Source organism: Eptatretus burgeri, chromosome 8, assembly GCF_056783735.1.
Source record: "Eptatretus burgeri isolate ZD-2024b chromosome 8, Ebu_testis_v1, whole genome shotgun sequence".
NCBI lineage: Eukaryota > Metazoa > Chordata > Myxini > Myxiniformes > Myxinidae > Eptatretus > Eptatretus burgeri.
Genome location: NC_140968.1, coordinates 38,024,350 through 38,043,182, shown reverse-complemented (window position 1 = coordinate 38,043,182; position 18,833 = coordinate 38,024,350). Strand labels below are relative to the sequence as shown.

At 42.0% G+C, this 18,833-nt stretch overlaps 1 protein-coding gene across 4 annotated transcripts in view; it reads right to left on the bottom strand.

The window, feature by feature from the left end:
* LOC147021558 (mitogen-activated protein kinase kinase kinase 2-like) overlaps nucleotides 1–18,833 on the bottom strand; it is a 66,399-nt gene that overhangs the window by 36,176 nt on the left and 11,390 nt on the right. The window contains exons 2-7 of one of the 4 annotated variants that reach the window (XM_085893726.1): nucleotides 6,792–6,870; nucleotides 5,998–6,107; nucleotides 4,671–4,807; nucleotides 1,892–1,932; nucleotides 1,683–1,782; nucleotides 1,483–1,596 (exon numbers count right to left, since the gene is read on the bottom strand). In XM_085893726.1, the coding sequence (XP_085749852.1) occupies nucleotides 1,483–1,596; nucleotides 1,683–1,782; nucleotides 1,892–1,932; nucleotides 4,671–4,807; nucleotides 5,998–6,107; nucleotides 6,792–6,805 (516 nt within the window). In that variant the 5' untranslated portion in view covers nucleotides 6,806–6,870. Of the gene's footprint in view, nucleotides 1–1,482; nucleotides 1,597–1,682; nucleotides 1,783–1,891; nucleotides 1,933–3,911; nucleotides 4,085–4,670; nucleotides 4,808–5,997; nucleotides 6,108–6,791; nucleotides 6,871–18,833 lie in introns of those variants that run through there. The other 3 variants (XM_085893728.1, XM_085893729.1, XM_085893727.1) reach the window with 3 other exon arrangements.

Below are 18,833 nucleotides of genomic sequence, written 5' to 3'. Positions count from 1 at the left end.
AATATATGCTAAATGAATTGTCGGTAAAACAACACATATGCAGATTCATCATATAATGAATCATTCCGACTTTCTGACTTCTGATTGCAAATCACGGCACTCTGAGTCAAACTTCCGCTTCTTAACCGTAACGCTTTGCATCACATCAACCACGGCCAATAACAAAACAAAATATTCACTTATCTCAAAGCATTCAGAATTTCATGTTCGTACTTGCTTTTATCTCAAACTATAAGGTTTTACACTGCAAAAATATGTAATAATATACAGAACACGTGTATGGTTGAGAATTCCAGTCCTCCCGTTCACTTTCTGCCAAGACTGATGCTATCGCTCGTATCGGTAAAAATGGTGACATCCAACTTATGAGGATTAAAGAAGTTACAACATTTCTTTGGGAATAAATTGTGTGGATTTTAATATTCCTACATAGTTCCTCCAAGCCTGGTGTTGGCTTCGTGGTTAGGGTCGTGGATTGGGATCCCAGGGTCCTGAGTTCAAGCCCCGTTGGCTGCTGAATTAACACCAGGGGGTTGAGTCAGCCTGTCATCCTTCCGAGGTCGGCGAAATGAGTGCCAGTGTACTGGTCCCGGTGTATGCCCCGGTTAGAATAGGTGTACCATATCCCTGTGTGTCGTAAGAGGCGACCAGGGTTGGCGTCAGGAAGGGCATCCGGCCATAAAACATTGCCTCAAGAAAAAGCCAAACCCCTGCACAGCAGGGAAAAATGGCTGTAAAAACGGTCTACATAGTTCCTCCTCTTCTACATCTTTCCCTCCTTGCACTATTATGCACACAGAGCCGCAGAGGCAGTTTCATTGGCTATGCCACTGGGGGTCACAACCTGGACGGGTTGCCACTCCCACCAAGGACACTCGATTGCAAGTGATATCGTGCCAAGAATACCTCCACATTATCCTGCCAGCCCAAACATAATAGCTACACAAAATACCATCACGTGGGCCGGATCAAAACATGCCACAGGCCGGAGGTTCCCCATGCCGACTTTACATGGTCATTTGCTGGCGCATCATTATTATGCAAGGGACAAGGATTTCAAAAAGGTGACCTAAGAAGGTGGAGACTGAACAAAAGTTCTCTTCTTTAGCAACACCTTGATGGTGAGGGTACAGTCATGTGGAGATATTGAAAATGGCTTTTATACCATCCCAAATACCAACTCAAATTCAATTAGTCAAATGCTATATTTATTAATCAAATGACTGCAAACGGAATAGCAGCTTTTCCTTTGGAAAATTCAGCTTCACAATAAGAAATGTTTCCCACACAGTACCAAGATGGTAGTTTTCTACCGCCACAACACGCTTCAGTGAGGAATATGCCAATAAAATTATACGTCGAAAGGAAACCTTCCTCCAAGTACAGCGTAGTGTGAAAAATTAACTTGGGAAAGGTCTAATAAATGTCTCTGGGACTCTTTGGCTGGAGCAAGGATAAATAAAACGAGAGAGCAAGTCACACCTGCATCTTTCTAAGAGGAAGCAAGGAGATCCTGAGACTTTTGACATGTGAGCTGCGGTCCATTAGCTCAACAGCATTGGTCATGTCCTCCTGGCTTGTCACGGGCACCAATAGCTAAATAACAAAGAAAGCAAACTCATAAACAGACCTCAATAACAATTATATGCCAGAGACAAAACAAACACTGAGCAGTGACGCACATCATTTGTGGAGTAGAACATTTCCATCGGTTGCCCAAATGCCACCTCGGCCTTGTGGAGCACATCCTCGAACTTCACAGGTCTCTTGAACTGCAGGATTCTGATATCAGAGAGGAGAAATGCCAGTGTGAAGTGACGAAGTACTTCCAACATTGGTTCTGGAGAAATTCAGTAAATTGAGGTAATAAAGAGGAAACAAGTCAACAAACCTTTTCTCGCCATTATACTCAAACTTCACTCTTACGTCAACCTAAGAACACATATATAAATAGGAGTTGTAAGACATATGGATAATGTACAATTATGTGCACTCTGTTTTACAGTACAATTACAAAAATCTTGACATTCTAACAGGCATGCAGTACAGATTACAACTTGCAACCAAAGTGAACAAAATGAGTGGTGCATAGAGAGGTGGGAAAGAATGGAAAACGAAGACCATCAAAAGGGTATGCATCACAAAACAGGTCACTTTTGAGTGCTGATCACTTCCTCACATTGCCAATTATTTTTCCAATGGACAAATGCTTGAAAAAAATAACTTGTATTCAAGTTCATATTCCATAAAACGTACACAGAATTTAAACATAGTGACGTGTTTAAAAAGCACACAAAATGCTCGATCATGAACCATGCTCTATACAGAGCATCGGTGCTGCCGAATCAGTTTCTATGGCGAGAGTTACAATCCTGGATGGGTCACCACTCCGACACAGGAAGTCAGGGCAGGAATTAGTAATTTGTTCATGGTGCCGGCGATAGCTCGCCTATTCTTCGCCAAGAACACCATGGGATCTTTAACATCCACCAACTAATGCCGGCAGATTGAACGTCCAGTTTAACGCCTATCCGAGGGACGGCACACACATTGATGAATCGCCCTACCTTTGAAACACCAGAATGATAGTTTATAGCTCGGGTGAGATTCAAATCCAGGCTAGACAGCTGAGAGGCAAGTATGCGTACATCTAGGCCATCCTACACAAAATGGATCTCCAAAAATAAAGTTTATCCAAGGACTACGAGTCTCTATTTTCTAACCTGTGGAATCGACTCTGTCTCTGCTGCTTCATTGTCTTCCCTCCAGTCTTTCAAATACAACATCCAGTCACCTCATACCAGCTCCCACACCCACCTCTGCTCTCTGATCCTGATACTGAACTCCCATTGATTAATTCTCCTTCTTCCATCGCTGCCACTCAATCACTCATTTGTGCTTCGTCCATGCATTTTTATCCACCTGTACCCCTTTTACTCTCTGTCATTCTGTAAAGCTCTTTACTCTGTCATTTCCTAAGGAATATGCAATCTTCTGAGGGACAGAGTGAGCTATCGACTCACCTGTCAGTGACGGGTACACCCTGCTAGTTCTATCACTCACACACACACACACACACACACACACACACACACACACACACACACACACACACACACACACACACACACACACACACACGTTTCAAGCGAGCTTTCATTGGTGGCAAAAAAGTGGTGAATGTGCAAGAAATTGGTTGACAGAGCCAGTAGAATACACATTCTAGTAAGTTACACCATATTCAAAATAGTTTCATCAATTTCCAAAAACAGAAAGAAACTAGAGTAATTTGACTGCGCGCAGTCGACGGGTATGCTTCTGCTCTCCCACACAAACACTTCAGTCTTGACATATTTGACCCTTGACCGTTATCAAATCTGGCCCAAAATCTAATCAGTTAATTGCCCTGTCTAACTTTACCTTTGTACCAAGTTTGATAAAATTCTGTCTAATATTTCTTGAGTTAGGGAATAAACAGTAAAATTTCAGTGTTTGACCTTGACCTTTATCACATCTGGCCCAAAATCTAATCACTTAATTGCCCTGTCTTACTTTACCTTTTTACCAAGTTTGATGAAATTCTACAATTTGCTTCTTGAGTTATCGCGTAAACGAAAATCCAGACGGACAACCCGGAAACATAATGCCTCCGGCACCCTTGGTGCGGAGGTATATATATATATATATATATATATATATATATATATATATATATATATATATATATATATATATATATATATATATATATATATATATATATATATATATATATATAAAATATGCATGCGACATCCCCATTAAGAATGAATCTAACTGGTAATGTTTTGCGATGGCGATATGACATGTACAGTGCTCTTTACAGAGCACTAAGCCTGGTGTGGGCTTTACGGTCAAGGTGGCTGACTTACGATCTTAGGGTCAAGAATTTGAGCCCGTCGTCCCGTTAAATAACACCAGGTGGGTTGACTCAGCCTGTCATCCTTCAGAGGTCGGTAAAATGAGTACCAGGGTACTGGGAACAGGGGGCACTGCATCAGCGGCACAGGCGCAATCCCAACAGTGATTCAATCAGCAGCCTCGGCTGCATACAAAATAAGAAGAAGAAGAAGAATAACAGAGTATTGGTGTTGCAAAAGCAGTTTCCTGGCATGGGTTATGCTGGATGGTTTGCCATTGCCTTTCCAGCAGTCAGTCAGGGCAAGAATTTGTAACCTCACCAGGGTGCCAGCAATAATTTGTCAACTTTTTACGAAAGACACCGTGGGATCTTTAACGACAACAAACAACCAGTGCTGGCAGATGGGTCCTCCGGTTTAATGTCCACTCGATGGATGGTTCACACGATAATGAATCGCCCAGCCTGTGAAACCAGGGTGACAATTTATAACTGGGTCGAGATTCCAACCCAGGCTAGACGGCTCAGAGACGAGTGTTCATATCTCTCGGCTATCCTGGCAACCCAATGTTTTGCCATATGGTATTGAAAATCATTGGCTTTCCAACATCATCTGTTGATGGTTTTTTTTGAAATTTCATGAGCTGAATTGCTATTTTCCCTTTGTGAAATGCTGGCAAATATGAGATAACAGACCACATCAAGGGAATGCCAATAAAAATTAACAACAGGGAGAACACAATCGAGTAATTTGCACTCAAATGGCATTCACCTTCTCTGGACTTGAAGCAGTGAGCCTGTCAGGTGGTTTAGCCCAGTGAACGTCAGACATGGATGAGGAACGTGATCGATTTGATCGTTGGAGATCCATCAGGTCTTTCATAATGGAATTCAATGCCTGTTGTTTGTCTGTAGAAATATCAAAACGTCATTAAACAAAAAAACATCACTGCAAGCAGAGCATTCCAATCCCCAACCGAAGTGCATAATTCATTTGGTCGTGTGCTTGCCTCGTTCTTCACACAGTCATGTTGGTGCTTGAGTTTATTGCAAAATATCAGGATAGGTATCAATTACCTTATGAAGACACCTAACATCTCACCCTATGAGTCTTGGAGCCAAACATGGACAGATGAGGAGGGAATGGGGGCCAAGTTAGAAATATTAATCTTGAGCAAATGAAGGGAGCTGGGGGATATATTTTCATAATCTGATTGAGAAAAAAAACAAAAACAGAGAGGATAATGGAATGTCAAATAAGTTAGGGTTGAGGGAAATAAATATGGGAACACATAAATATGAGAAGGCCAATAGGATGTACAGAGTATCATGTTGGGGAGGGAGTTCATAAGTAAATCTGACATTTTTGTATTTATAAAAGAATAGATGAAGAATGACAAGTGAAAAGAATATACCAAAACAGGATAAACAGTAGTGTGTCAATGGGGAGTCCAAGGACCCAACAGAAGCAAACAGTGGAGGAGGATCGAAAGGAAGTGGAATCGAATCGATTCGAAATCGAATCGAAAGGAAGCACAAGTTCATCTAATACAAGATAGGAAAGGCTGGAGAGCTGTGGTGCAGGCCTCATGCTGCACAGCAGCAGGAAGATTAAATATATATTTTTTTATCTGCATACATCATAAATATATAGCCCATATTATCATTTCCCGAAAAAAAAACCAAAAAAAACAATGATTACATGCCTTCATTGTAATAACATCGAGAAATAAAGTTCCACAACAACAGAGTTGTGAAAAGTGCTAAAATAAACTTTCCAGCAAAAGTTCAAAGAACTCGAGAAATATTTGCTTGCATTACCTCACAAATTGCTTAATATAAAGGGAACAAGAGTTGGCAGTTCCTAAAAGAAGTAAATGTGCCTTTTGCTCAACACTTTCATTTTTTCTGTTTCTCGATGTTATTATATTTACTTCTTCTTCTTCTTCTTCCTGCGGTGTTTGTTTAAAGAAAGGAAAACAGTTTATTCAAAAAGCCTGGTGTTAGCTTTGTGGTTAGGGTGGCTAGCTTAGGATCTTAGCTTTGCGAGTTTGAGCCCCATTTTCCGCTGAATTAACACCAGGTGGGGTTGACTCCACCTGTCATCCTTCCGAGGTCGGCAAAATAAGTGCCAGTGTCCTGGTAGAGAGGCACAGCATCAGCAGCACAGCCACGCTTCCAAGAAATGATAGCTACCCTGACAGCCAAGCTGCCATACACAAGAACAGAACAGTTTATTTAAAAGCCTGAATAATAAAAAAAGAAAATATAAAATATCAGAGAAGCAAAACATACATGTCATGTGTGGATAATATTTCTGCCAATAACAAGTGCTGACCAGCACATTCCAACAGAAAGGATATTTGCCGGAACGACCTTTTTGCAGTTAAAATAAAATAAAATAAAAAAAAACTTGCAGACTGAAACAGCTGCGGTGCTTAAAAAAAAACCAAAGCAAGTGCTTCCCAGATCCAAATACTGTAATGTACCGAGTGCTTTCACTTGTAGAGCACAGTGAGCCAACCCTGCTGCAGCAACTTGTTAAACATTCGGCCAGACGTGGCAACAGGGCCAGCGTAAAGAAAGGCATGGGTGTCCTCCACAGAGCATGATAGATAAAATGTCCCAAGAAATCCTTCAACACGTATTCAAACTGTTCCAATGTTCAAACTTCACACTCCACCCACCCCCCACTCACCCAAAGTAAATAAAAATCAAAACTCCTAGAAACATCTTCCTGAACCTCAACCGTTGTAGTGATAAACACTGTTAAATCGCACTTGAAGCGCAACTGCAGAAAGGGCAACAAATTTGCGTGATAAAAAGGTTCGATTAGATAGCTTAGATAGCTGCAAACAACCTGATGGGATTATCTTGTTGAGCAAACACTTACCCATGATCAGACATGGAACTCAATGTGTTGCGGTTGTATTCTGTTCTCTCTTACTGCAAACGGATCTTTGTTTGAGAACCTATCACAGACAAGTGGGGAAATGAACTATGAGAGTTAATGTTTACTATACAATTATAATAGTTCACAAAAACGTATCCAAAATACACAAAGCATAACAAACCGACTTATTCTTCTTCCCTCTTTGACAGCCAAGATTATTCCCACATTCTTGTGGGGTTGGCCGGGGAACATTTTTGCCCCAAGTCTTTCACGAACCAGCTGTCTAGACCTTACCTTCAACGAAGCAGTAAGGGCAGGAATTTGGAACTTGCTCCAGGGTGCCGGAGATAGCTTGCCTACTCTTTGTGAAAGACACCATCGGATCTTTAAGATCCACCCACCAACTAATGCTGGATGACAGGACGCCCAATTTACCGTTCATCAGAAGGGTGATGCACACATTGATGAATCATCATGCCTGTGAAACACCAGGATGGCAGTTTAAAGCTGGGTAGGGATTTGAATCCAAACGAGACAGCTTAGAGGCGAGCGTGCATACCTCGAGCTAGGCCATCCTGCCAGCCCCAAAACATAACAAACTGACTGCAGAGGAAGTTATTTACTTATGTTTCAAATTTTTAAATAAATAAATATGACTTGGCACTTTGATTTCTAAATCATCAGCTTCTGGAACCGAATGTAAATGAAAACAAGCAGTAACCGTTGCATTCACAAGTACAGTGCCTTCAGAAAGTAGTCAGACCTCTTGACTTTAGTCACATTTTGTTGTGTTACAGCCTGAATTTAATATGGATTAAATTAAAATATTTAGTTCCCAATCTACACAAAATACCCCATAATCCATCCATCCATTGGGACCATACTCTGTGTAGAGCGTTGGTGCTGCCGAAGCAGTCTCCTGGGCTATTGGGCACAATTCTGGACGGGTTGCCACACCGACACAGGTTACCTGCAAGCTGACACATTTTTCCGACCTCGGAAGGATGACAAGCAGTGTCAGGCCCACCTGGTATTAATTCAACAGCCAAATGGGATTTGAACTCAGGATCCCAGGATCCCAAGCCCACCACCCTAACCATAAAGCCAACACCGGGCATTACCCCTTAATTACAAAGTGAAAACATGTTTTCAGAAATTTTCACAAATCAATTAAAAATGAAAAGCTGAAATGTTTTGCGTCAATAAGTATTCAACCCCTTTGCAATGACACTCCAAATTGAGCTCAGGTGCATCCAATTTCCTTCGAACACCATTGAGATGTCTCTATAACTCGAATGGAGTCCACCTGTGGCCAATTCAATTGATTGGACATGATTTAGAAAGAAACAGTTTTCTATATAAGATCCCACAATTGACAGTGCATGTCAGAGCAGAAATTCTGCCATGAAGTCCAAGGAACTGTCTGTAGAACTCCGAGATAGAATTGTGAGGAGGAATAGATATGGGGAAGGGTATAAAACAATTTCTAGAGTGTTGAAGGTTCCCAAGAGTATAGTGAGCTCCATCATCAGGAAATGGAGAGAATATGGAACGACCCAGACTCTTCCGAGAGCTGGCCGTCCGCCCAACTGAGGCAAGAAGGCCGTCTTGCTTCTGGGCAAGAAGGACCTTGGTCAGGGAGGTGACCAAGAACCCAGTGACCAATCTGACAGAACTAGAGTTCCTTGGCTGAGATTGGAGAACCTGCCAGAAGGACAACAATCTCTGCAGCACTTGAAAAATTGAGGCTTTATGGGAGAGTGGCCAGACAGAAGCCACTACTGAGTAAAAGGCACATGACAGCACACCTGGAGTTTACAAAAAAGCAGGTGAAAGACCCGGAGAGCATCAGGCAAAACATTATGTGGTCTTAGGAGACAAAAATTGGACACTTTGGCCTGAATGCAAAGTACTACATCTGGTAGAAACCGTGCACAGCTCATCACCCATCTAACACCATCCCTACCTTGAATCATGGTGGTGACAGCATCATGCTATGGGGATGCTTTTCAGTAGCAGGGATTAGGAGACTTGTAAGGATAGAGGGAACAATGAATGGAGCCAAATACAGACAAATCCTTGAGGAGAACCTGATTCAGAATGCAAAAGACCTTCGACTGCTGTGAAGACTTGTATACCAACAGGACAACGACCCCACGTATTCAACAAAAGCAACACTGGAATGACTTCAGAACAAAAATGTGAAAATCCTTGAGTGGCACAGCTAAAGCCCAGACTTGAATCCCATTAAAATCTGTGGAAAGACTTGAAGATTGCTGTTCACCGACACTCCGCATTCAACTTGACAGAGTTCGAGTAAATCTGCAAGGAAGAATGGGATAAAATTCCCAAATCCAGATGTGTAAAAGTGATACAGACATACCCAAGAAGACTCGAAGCTTTAATCACTGACAAAGGTGTTTCTGCAAAGTATCGACTCAGGGGGCTGAACACTTATTGACGCAAGACATTTGAGCTTTTCATCTTTAATTAATTTGTAAAAATTTCTAAAAAAACAGCGTTTTCACTTTGTCATTGTAGGGTATTTTGTATAAATTTGTGACAACAAATTTTAATTTAATCCATTTTTAATTTAGGCTGTAACAACAAAAATGTGACAAAACTCAAGGGGTGTGGATACTTTCTGAAGGTACTGCATAGATGAAACCAGGTATTTAAAAATACAGTGCCTTATGTTTCATTTTAAGAGACAGGAATTTCTACATCAATGATCTGGGGAAATCTACTTATAATATATGCAAAATGGTGGAATTTGTCAACTGACAAATCTTCTCTCGACCCCAATCCCTCCTCCCCCATTTTCCCTCCAATATACTCTGTACATACCAGAAACATAACTCGGCCTGCGCAACCATTCATATGCCACAAAACCAAGTCCATAGCCATTTAAAAAGCAGAGCAAATCTGATTTAGACTGAACATTCCCCAAACTATTTTTGATTCCCCACATTGGAATGGTTTTAAACCACATCTCACACTTCTCTCAGGTATTGATCCACCATTGTAATTTTTGTTACAATGGTGAATCAATATCTGAGATCAATTCAAAGAATCCAAATTATAGCCCCACCCCAAACTTCCTCCAGAAAGAACCCAAGCAGTCAATTACAGGACTGCAATGCATTTACAATATCACTCTTTGCCAAGTATTTGCCTCATTTCTTTAAGTTGGTGTCAGAATGATCATGATGGTCTATAATATGAACCTGCTCACCAACACATTCTTCTTCTATGTTTCTCGTGTTATCATGCATGAATAGAACACATTTCAGGAAGGCAGAGAAAAGACACAGTGATAACAATACATTTTGTTCGCACTGCGTTTTGCATTCCTCCCCCCACCCACCCCAACCCCCCCCCAACAATCCCATCACTGATTGTTTTCCCCAGCCCCCCACCCCACCCCCTTCTCACTTATTGGATCCATACCTGATGTTTGTACAAACATTATTACCCTCACCAGAGGGTAATGCATTTCAGTCCATTTGTTAGTTTGTCTGTGTCTGTTCACATATAATTAATATCTTTTTTTTCACCCAAGTACCTCTGTAAAGTATGTACTCTTACTTTTCACTTCATAACCAAAGCATCGTCGGAAAGCTACACAAGATCACAATGAAAGGTTTGCTGGTCTGGAGCATGGGATAAACAATGCCAGGAAGGCAATGGCAAACCACCCAGTATAACCCTTGCCAAGAAACTGCTTCAGCAGCACTAATGCTCTGCAAAAAGTATGGAACAATAAAATCAAAATCAATTAAGAATGTGAGTGCATCTATAAAAGTAGGTGCTATGAGGAATGTGTTTTTATCTGTAAAGTATGTATGATTGGAACGTGAGTAGGTCTATAAAATACATACGATTGGACTGTAAAGCTATACAATAAAACCGAAAAGGTCTGTATGTTTGCTGTATGAAGCTTACATCATCATTGCATTGTCTACAGACCCCACAAACACAACACAAAAGAAGTCCTGTCAATGGTATGGAATCTATGATCGCTCTTTCTAGTTTATTATGGTCTTCACTTTGGCCAGTCACCCAAATTTTTTTCTGTATGTCCATCAAACACACCTCTAGAAATTAGGATACAAGTTCAAATTGATTGTTCACAGGAAGGTTGTTGCATTGAGGAGCAAGTTATCTTTCAAATGTAGCATCGGCATCGAGCAGGCTGTTTCATGCACTTACCTCTGGTATGGAAAGAAATGAAAAAAAGAAAATAAAAGGTGATTCTGCTTAAATGGATCATTGAATTGCAAGGGGAATTCTCAAAACCACGCAACACCACCATCATGAATCGACCTTTGACCTTAGCCTAACTGTTTATCTCATTAGTCTTTCCTTTATCTTTCATTATTCTTATGCTGTTCATTGTATAGTCTTTCCTATGTATTCATATGTGGTGAAAAACAATGTTGGAGGTGCAAAATGCACAAAGTGCTTACTCTTACATGAGTCCAGGTTCCTTCAAGCCTTTTTGTGAAAGGTGCTCCTATCTTTAGGTAGTCTTTTTATCTTCTTGGAGAAACTTAACTTGCACCTAGAACACGATTCCTCATATCCAGATGAAGCCTTGCCAGGTTGGAAAAGTGAAGCATTCAAATCTAACTAGCAGGGTATCCGTCTCCGATGGGTTTGTAGATGTCTCACCTAAAAACATTTTTTTTTTGGAGTGTGCATTGGAGAAACAATAATTCAATGTACAGTGATGATGTGGACCGTGACATGAGGTATATGTATACCTTATAGACAATGGCGGTCTGCTCAGAAGAAGAACGATCTTGTTTGTGATTAAAATTGGCAAATTCACTGCCATTTCATGTCAGATTGTGTTGAAAATGGAATCAAGCACAGCTTCAACTTTTTTGTAATCAACGTGACACCGGCAATGTAAGTTTGTAAGACGCCCTGATTACCTTCACAAAATCGCGTGAAAACACCTCATCTCAGCATTAAAGTACAAGATAAGACATGTTGTGCAGAGCACGAGACTTAAGTAAACAGTAAAGAGGCCTTAAGTAAACACGGAATCCAAATAAACAACAGTTGCCATGGAAATATCAATTTGGTAACTTGGAAATTTTTAGCGTTCAAGTATTTTACATGATGGAACATTATGCAGAACAAATTTGGTTGATACATTTTTGTAATTTCAACCTAATAGGTGTTTTACATGTTTTGGATTGCATTGACCTTGACCTTTAACGAATTCTGACCAGATTTTATACACATATTACACGTACGTACAAATAAACTGTCTAAGTTTCAATCTGATACTGTATCTTGAAAAATTCCTGAGGTTTGGTAATAAAATCACAAAATGTTACTGCCGAGGCAAAATTTGCTAGGCCATGAGAGCCTTCCTCACCTACTTAGAGAGGCCTCGTGTTGGCCAAATGGTTAAGGTGACTGGCTCAAGATATTAGGGTCTTGAGTTCAAGCCCCCGTTGTGCCTTTGAAATAACACCTGGTGAGTTAACTCAGCCTGTCATCCTTCCAAGTTTGGTAAAATGAGTACCAGCTTACTGGTAACAGGGGCAATGCATCAGCGGCACAGCCACGCCCCCAGAAAATGATGTAGCCAAGCAGCCACAGATTGCACACGAATTAATTAATTAATTAATCAATAAATAACCAACTCAGAGCATACAAAGCACTTATGTGCAGCTTAACTGCAGATTTCTCTCCTTTTTAAGCAGGCAGTCTTGCATCCCACCTTGCACTATTGATTGTAGTGGGAGGCTAAAACGTTTGGTATCATTGGCAGTTTACATAAAGCAGCCAAAGTACAGTTTTCTATACTACAGAAAGGTTGGAAGCCTCTTGTTACTTGCAAAATCAAGGATTTTTCAAGTATATTGGTCAGTCGATTTTGTTACTTGATGAAAAAATAATTTTTGTCAAGTATGTTTGTCTGTAGCATTTGTCTGTCTGTTACATGATTTTTGGCCACAGTTTTAAAGCAATCGTTTTGAAATTTTTTTTTGTGTGTAGGTGGCCAGCCAAGGATGGCAATCTTAAATTTTGGTGAAGATCCAAATCTGAGAATTTTTTAAAGTAATTCTTCACCATTGAGAGAGGACCAAAATGATATATAGCACAATATCTCAAAAGGTTATGGATGGATTCAAACAAAACTTGGTGGACAGGTTGGGAGTGCCACGAGGAAGAACTGATTCAATTTTGGTGAAGATCCGAATCCAGATCTGATTACAAGAATTATTTAATTTTAAACTGATTCTTCATCATTGAGAGATGGGGCTAAAATATTGCATGATATCTGGAAAAGTTGAGGACGGATTCAGATGAAACTTGGTGAACAGGTTGGGTGTGTGACAAGGACTAATTGATTCGATTTTGGTGAAGATCTGAAACTGGATCTGGATTTGAGAATTTTTCAGGTGATTCTTCACCATTGAGAGATGGGCCAAAAACTAGATATAGCAAGTGATCTCTCAAAGTTGTAGACGACTTGTAACAAAACAAGGTGGAAGAATTGGTTACGTGACAAGAACAAGCCGATTCGATTTTGGTTAAGGTCCGGAATCAGATCTGACCTATCAGTGGCATCCAAAATATAAACTATTCAGCCTGGCGGAGGTATGTTCTCCAGAGTGCCGTTCCGTTTCACCAAGTTGTCACTCTACGAATGATTTTTCATTATTCTGTCTGTCTGTCTGTCTATCACCGACAGGTCACAATTTAAGCCAATCTTCACAAAGCTTCACCACATGGTAGCGTTTATCATAAGGAAGAAGCCTATTGTTTTTGAGGTTAAAAGTCAAAAGGTTAACATCGGCCAAAGGTCAGCAGCGTAGGTGCGATTTCTAAAATCCTCAATTTTTATCCGATTGACTTGAAATTTGAAGAGGATTTATATTCCAGGTCACTGAATTCAACCAGCCAATTATATTTTTGAGGTCAACAGAGGCCAAAACGTCAACATAGGCCGAATTTCTAAAATTGTCAATTTTCATCTGATTCACTCGAAATGTGAAGAGAAGTTGCACATTTGGTCAATTCAACCACCAATTAATTTGGAGGTTAAATTTGTTTCATGGACTTTGGAAGTATCGTGCTCCGCACGACATCATCTTCTTGGTTATATATTGCATTTTAATCTATATGCACAGAAGTTTCTGGCAACCCCCAAGCCCAACAAATTTAATGTATTAAAGAGCTATCTACAGATAATACTGTATGGAAATAAAATGACAAAAGGTACGCCCACCCACTGCCTCCCTCATGATCCATACATCCTTCTGCACTCCCACCTTTCCCTTTTACCGGTCTCTTCTTACACTCCATCCATATTTTTGTATCATCAATACTAATAAATGTCAGTGTGTGTGTGTGTGTGTGTGTGTGTGTGTGTGTGTGTGTGTGTGTGTGTGTGTGTGTGTGTGTGTGTGTGTGTGTGTGTGTGTGTGTGTGTGTGTGTGTGTGTGTGTGTGTGTGTGTGTGTGTGTGTGTGTGTGTGTGTGTGTGTGTGTGTGTGTGTGTGTCCTCCATAACTCCAAAACCATGAAACCTATCAGCCTGAAACTTTGCATGCAAACCAAGAAAACTCCAAGGAAGTGCAAGAGTGAAAATTGGGTGTTTGGGTTAATTAAAACACCCCTTATGAAGATAATTAATGGCCCTATTTAATTATATCCTTTATCAGGCAATCCTCAGCCATCTCACTCTGGCTATTAAGGCGTATCCGAAGCTAGCTCGCTGGGGTCTGAAGCTGCCATGTTTTTTAGCCTGCTCAACCATGCATTGACTTGGAACAGGTCACAGCAATCTCTTAACGATAAAGTATTTTTTTTTTTTTTTTTTTACTTTCCTCACTCATATTATCGAATGCCTGTTCATCATAGCTGTTAATCGCTGGGTACGTTGCAATGCTTAAAACAACGGGAGATGCCAGCATTCGTGGCTTTATTTCATTTTCGCACATGCCATGAACAATGTTCAAAGGGCAGAGGAGCTCCTTGTGAGCAAACGGCCATCCATATCTGGTGCCCAACTCTGTCTGCGAAAGCCCTCCTGCAGTTGGGTTACTTTTTATTCGGAGGTTGGTGGCACGATTTGCACTCCGGCCACCATAAAACCCTTCATTCCGTAAAACATTCAAAAAGCATAAAAAACGTAAAAATAAAAATAAAAAAATCTGAAAACGCACTCCCAAGGAGTTGCTGCACCTGTGTCCAATAAGCTGACTCCAATGATAATTCAGGTAACACCGGTCAACGAGCGCATTATGAGACGAAGGATTCGTCACTCCTTGGGTGTCATTTCCCTGGTCTCTGTATATGCTCTGACTGAGGCAAGTGATCTCACCATGAAGGACGCATTCTATGCCATGCTTGAGCCTCTGGTTGATCAGTGACCCAGGGGAGATTCTCTTCTAGTATGGGGGATTTCAATGCATCGACTGGAACTGATAGGGATGGTTATGAGACATGTGTTGGTCCCCATGGGTCTCCAACAGTGAACCAGAATAGCACTAAGTTTCTTGACTTTGCAAGAAGTCATGGACTTAGGGTGGCTGGTTCATGGTTTCAGCACCCACAAGCTCAACACTGGACTTGGTATTCCAACGCTGGTGGTGTGGCAAAGGAGATTGACCATGTCCTCGTTGATGGTCGCTGGAAGATGATCCAGAACTGCAGGGTCTACCGAGTGCTCAATTCCTCAATACTGACCACCGGCTTGTTGTATCAACTCTTAAGTTTCAGCTTAAATCCAGGAGAATCGTACCATCCCAGCCTCGGCTGGATGTTGGCAAGCTCAAGGATGAGATGGTAGCTGAGGAGTTTGCGAACAGGCTGAGTGGAGATTTGGGGGATCTGGGTGTTTTGGTGGATCCTGAAGAGTTGTGGAGTGCCTTCAAGACAACCATCCTTGATGTTGCCAGTGGATGCCTTGGAACTCACCGGAGGGCGAAGAATAATTTTGTCTCTCAAGGGACACTGGATACGATTGCCCAGTCGCAGGGCCAGGCAGAATGGCAGAGCTGAGCTATTCAGCAAGCTGAGGTGTAAAACTGTATGTGCACTAAGGGTGGATAAGGAGGCCTATGTGCGAGGAATCTGTGAGGGGGTAGAGCATCACCTGTGGTCAAGTGATTCTCGTCCTGCTTACAAGGGAATTTGCACATTGCGTTCCTCCAAGCACATCCCTCGGTGATCTGCAGTTAGAGCAGAGGGAGGTGGGCTCTTGACAGAGGAGTCTGAAGTGAAGGCCCGCTGGGCTGATTACTGAGCGGCTGTACCAGACTGATCCACCAGCTGTTGAGTTGGATGTCAGGCGTGTCACAATCCCTCTTGCCGACCTTCCAATGAACTGTGGTCCACCTTTGTTTGTGGAAACACAGACTGTGGTAAACCGGTTGAAATGGGTAAAGCTCCTGGGATCTTTGGCTTCCATACTGAATTTCTCAAAGCTGGTGGAAATGCTGCACTCGTGTCATTGCATGCAGTTCTGTGCTCTGCCTGGAACACAGGCATCATCCCAACTGACTGGAAGAGGGGCCTTGTCCCTCTCTGGAAAGGGAAGGGTGATCGCCAAGACTGCAACAACTAGAGGTGTGACGCTCAGTGCCGGATAAGGTCTTTGCTCGCATAATTCTTCATAGGGTTCGCCACCATCTGCTTGAGCACCAGCATCCAGAGCAGTCAGGCTTTACACGAAAGAGGTCAATGATTGAGCATATCCTTGCTCTTGGGGTCCTCACCAAATGCAGACGAGAGTTTCAGCAGGGGCTGCTTGCAGCTGATGTTGATCTCTGTAACGCATTTCATTCAGTGAATCGGGATGCCCTCTGGAGGATTCTTGGTCTTCACGGGGTACCACCAAAACTGATTGATCTGATGTCTGAACTGTACTCTGGTACTGGGAGTGTTGTGAGATGTGGTGATACCATCTCTGACTTATTTCCAGTTGTTACTAAAGTTCATCAGGGGTGTGTACTGGTCCCCACACTTTTCAGTACTTTATGGACTGGATTCTGGGGAGGATGTCAGAGAGATCAAGTTGTGGTGCATCGTTTGGGAATGTCAAGATCTCTGACCTTGATTTCACAGATAATGCAGTCATCTTTGCGATGACTCTCGATATCCTTTTGGGGGCCCTCGAGGTGCTGAATGAGGAATCGGAGCCACTGGGATTACGGGTTTCCTGGATCAAAACTAAGATCCAGGCTTTCAATGATATATTGGATGCTGCTGTCCTGTCTGTTCCTGTTTGTGGTGACGATGTTGAGGTCATGGAGAGATTCACTTACCTTGGCAGTGATATTCATGTCTCTGCTGGCTGTGAGCCAGAGGTCAACAGACGACTTGGTCGGGCCTGGGGAGTCATGGATTCAATGGATCATGAGGTGTGGCGCTGTCGGTACCTGTGCAGGAGGACAAAAGTCCATGTCTTCAGGTCCTTGGTGCTTCCAGTCTTGCTCTGCAGATATGAGACTTGGAGTCAGACCAGGGATCTGAGATGGAGACTTAATTCCTTTGGTACCAGGTCTCTTCGGAGAATCCTTGGTGATCGCTGGTCGGACTTTGTGTCCAACTAGCGGTTGCTGAGAGAGACTCAAATGAGATTTGTTACCTGCATAGTCCGCGAGCATCAGCTGCGGCTGTTTGGACATGTGGATCATTTTCCTGACGCTGATCCTGCTCACCAGATTCTCAGCGAGGGAGCCTCGTGATTGGAGGAGGCCAATGGGCACACTACGTGCCTTGTGGTTGCAGCAGGGGTTGATTACCATCTCGAGGAGATGGGGATGGGCCAGGCATCTGCCTGGGGGATTTCCAGACGGAGGCCCCTAGACTACCGGCGGAAAGTGGATGCAGTAACGCACTGCTCTGGTGCATGCTCCCATACCTGACCTGACAACCTCAAGAATCTCTTAAACTCGGCCAAATTACAAAATTTAGGTGACAGAATTGAACTAAGCAGCAGTTCCGATTTCTAAAAATGTGTTCATTTGTCCAATTCGGAATTTAGACGTATTTGATATATCGGGTGCCTTCAGGAGGGTGTGTATTTAATATGACGGTTTGGACATTGCTATTGCTTGCAAATCGAGCTGTTCCTTATCAAAGGTTTCGTTGGAGGGCTTAAGCCACTTGGCGAGCACTCTACAATATTAGCACTGTCACTGAATACTGTACGTCGATTGACTAACAATATTGAGGAGGTACTCGCCTGTGTTAGCCCCGCGTTGTTCTGCAGTGTATTGGGCGATGTCTGGCTCGCTGAAAATGTGCAATTTCCCCTTTTTGTATGATATTCTTTCATTATACAACCCGTCACTTTGGCATAAATAAATACAAAAAAAATGAAACGTTTCATTAACATCACAGCAGGATAGCTGAGAGGAACACACGACTTGAGAGGTCCCAAGTTTCATCTGAACAAACAATAAAGATGTCGCGAAGAACCCCGATAGATAGATTTCAGCAGTTACTTACAAGGCTCAACGCAGCATCATGTACATTAGTTTATCATAAACTCTTCCTCTCGTCTCTCTCTCTCCCCCCCCCCCTCCCCCCATCTGTGTATCCATTCTCTATCCTTTTTATACGTTGAGCATCAGGCAAGGAAGCAACACGCACCACTTTTTAAGTATTTCATATAACTAATGACTTGGCCAGGGTTTGAAACACCAAACTCCTCGACTCAGAGCAGACACTCCAACTCTAACGAATTACGTCATCGAGTCCACCGATAATAAAATTTAAGTACATTTCGGACCTCTTTAAAGTTTATTATGAAACGTTATTTTAAGTCACAATGCTAAATGGAGATTTTCTTTAATTAAATTATGGCCTTGCACTCGAACCTGTGTTCAAAGATTTTCAGTATAGGCTACTGTTATTAACAATGCTGACATGGTTTGTTCAAATTTGTGATAATCATATAAGATATACATAAACAGCAGCTAATTTCTTATGTCTATTGAAGTAACAGTGTTAGATTCACCAGGTAAATAATGGCCAAAAGAGGAACTTATGCTGGATTCTACTT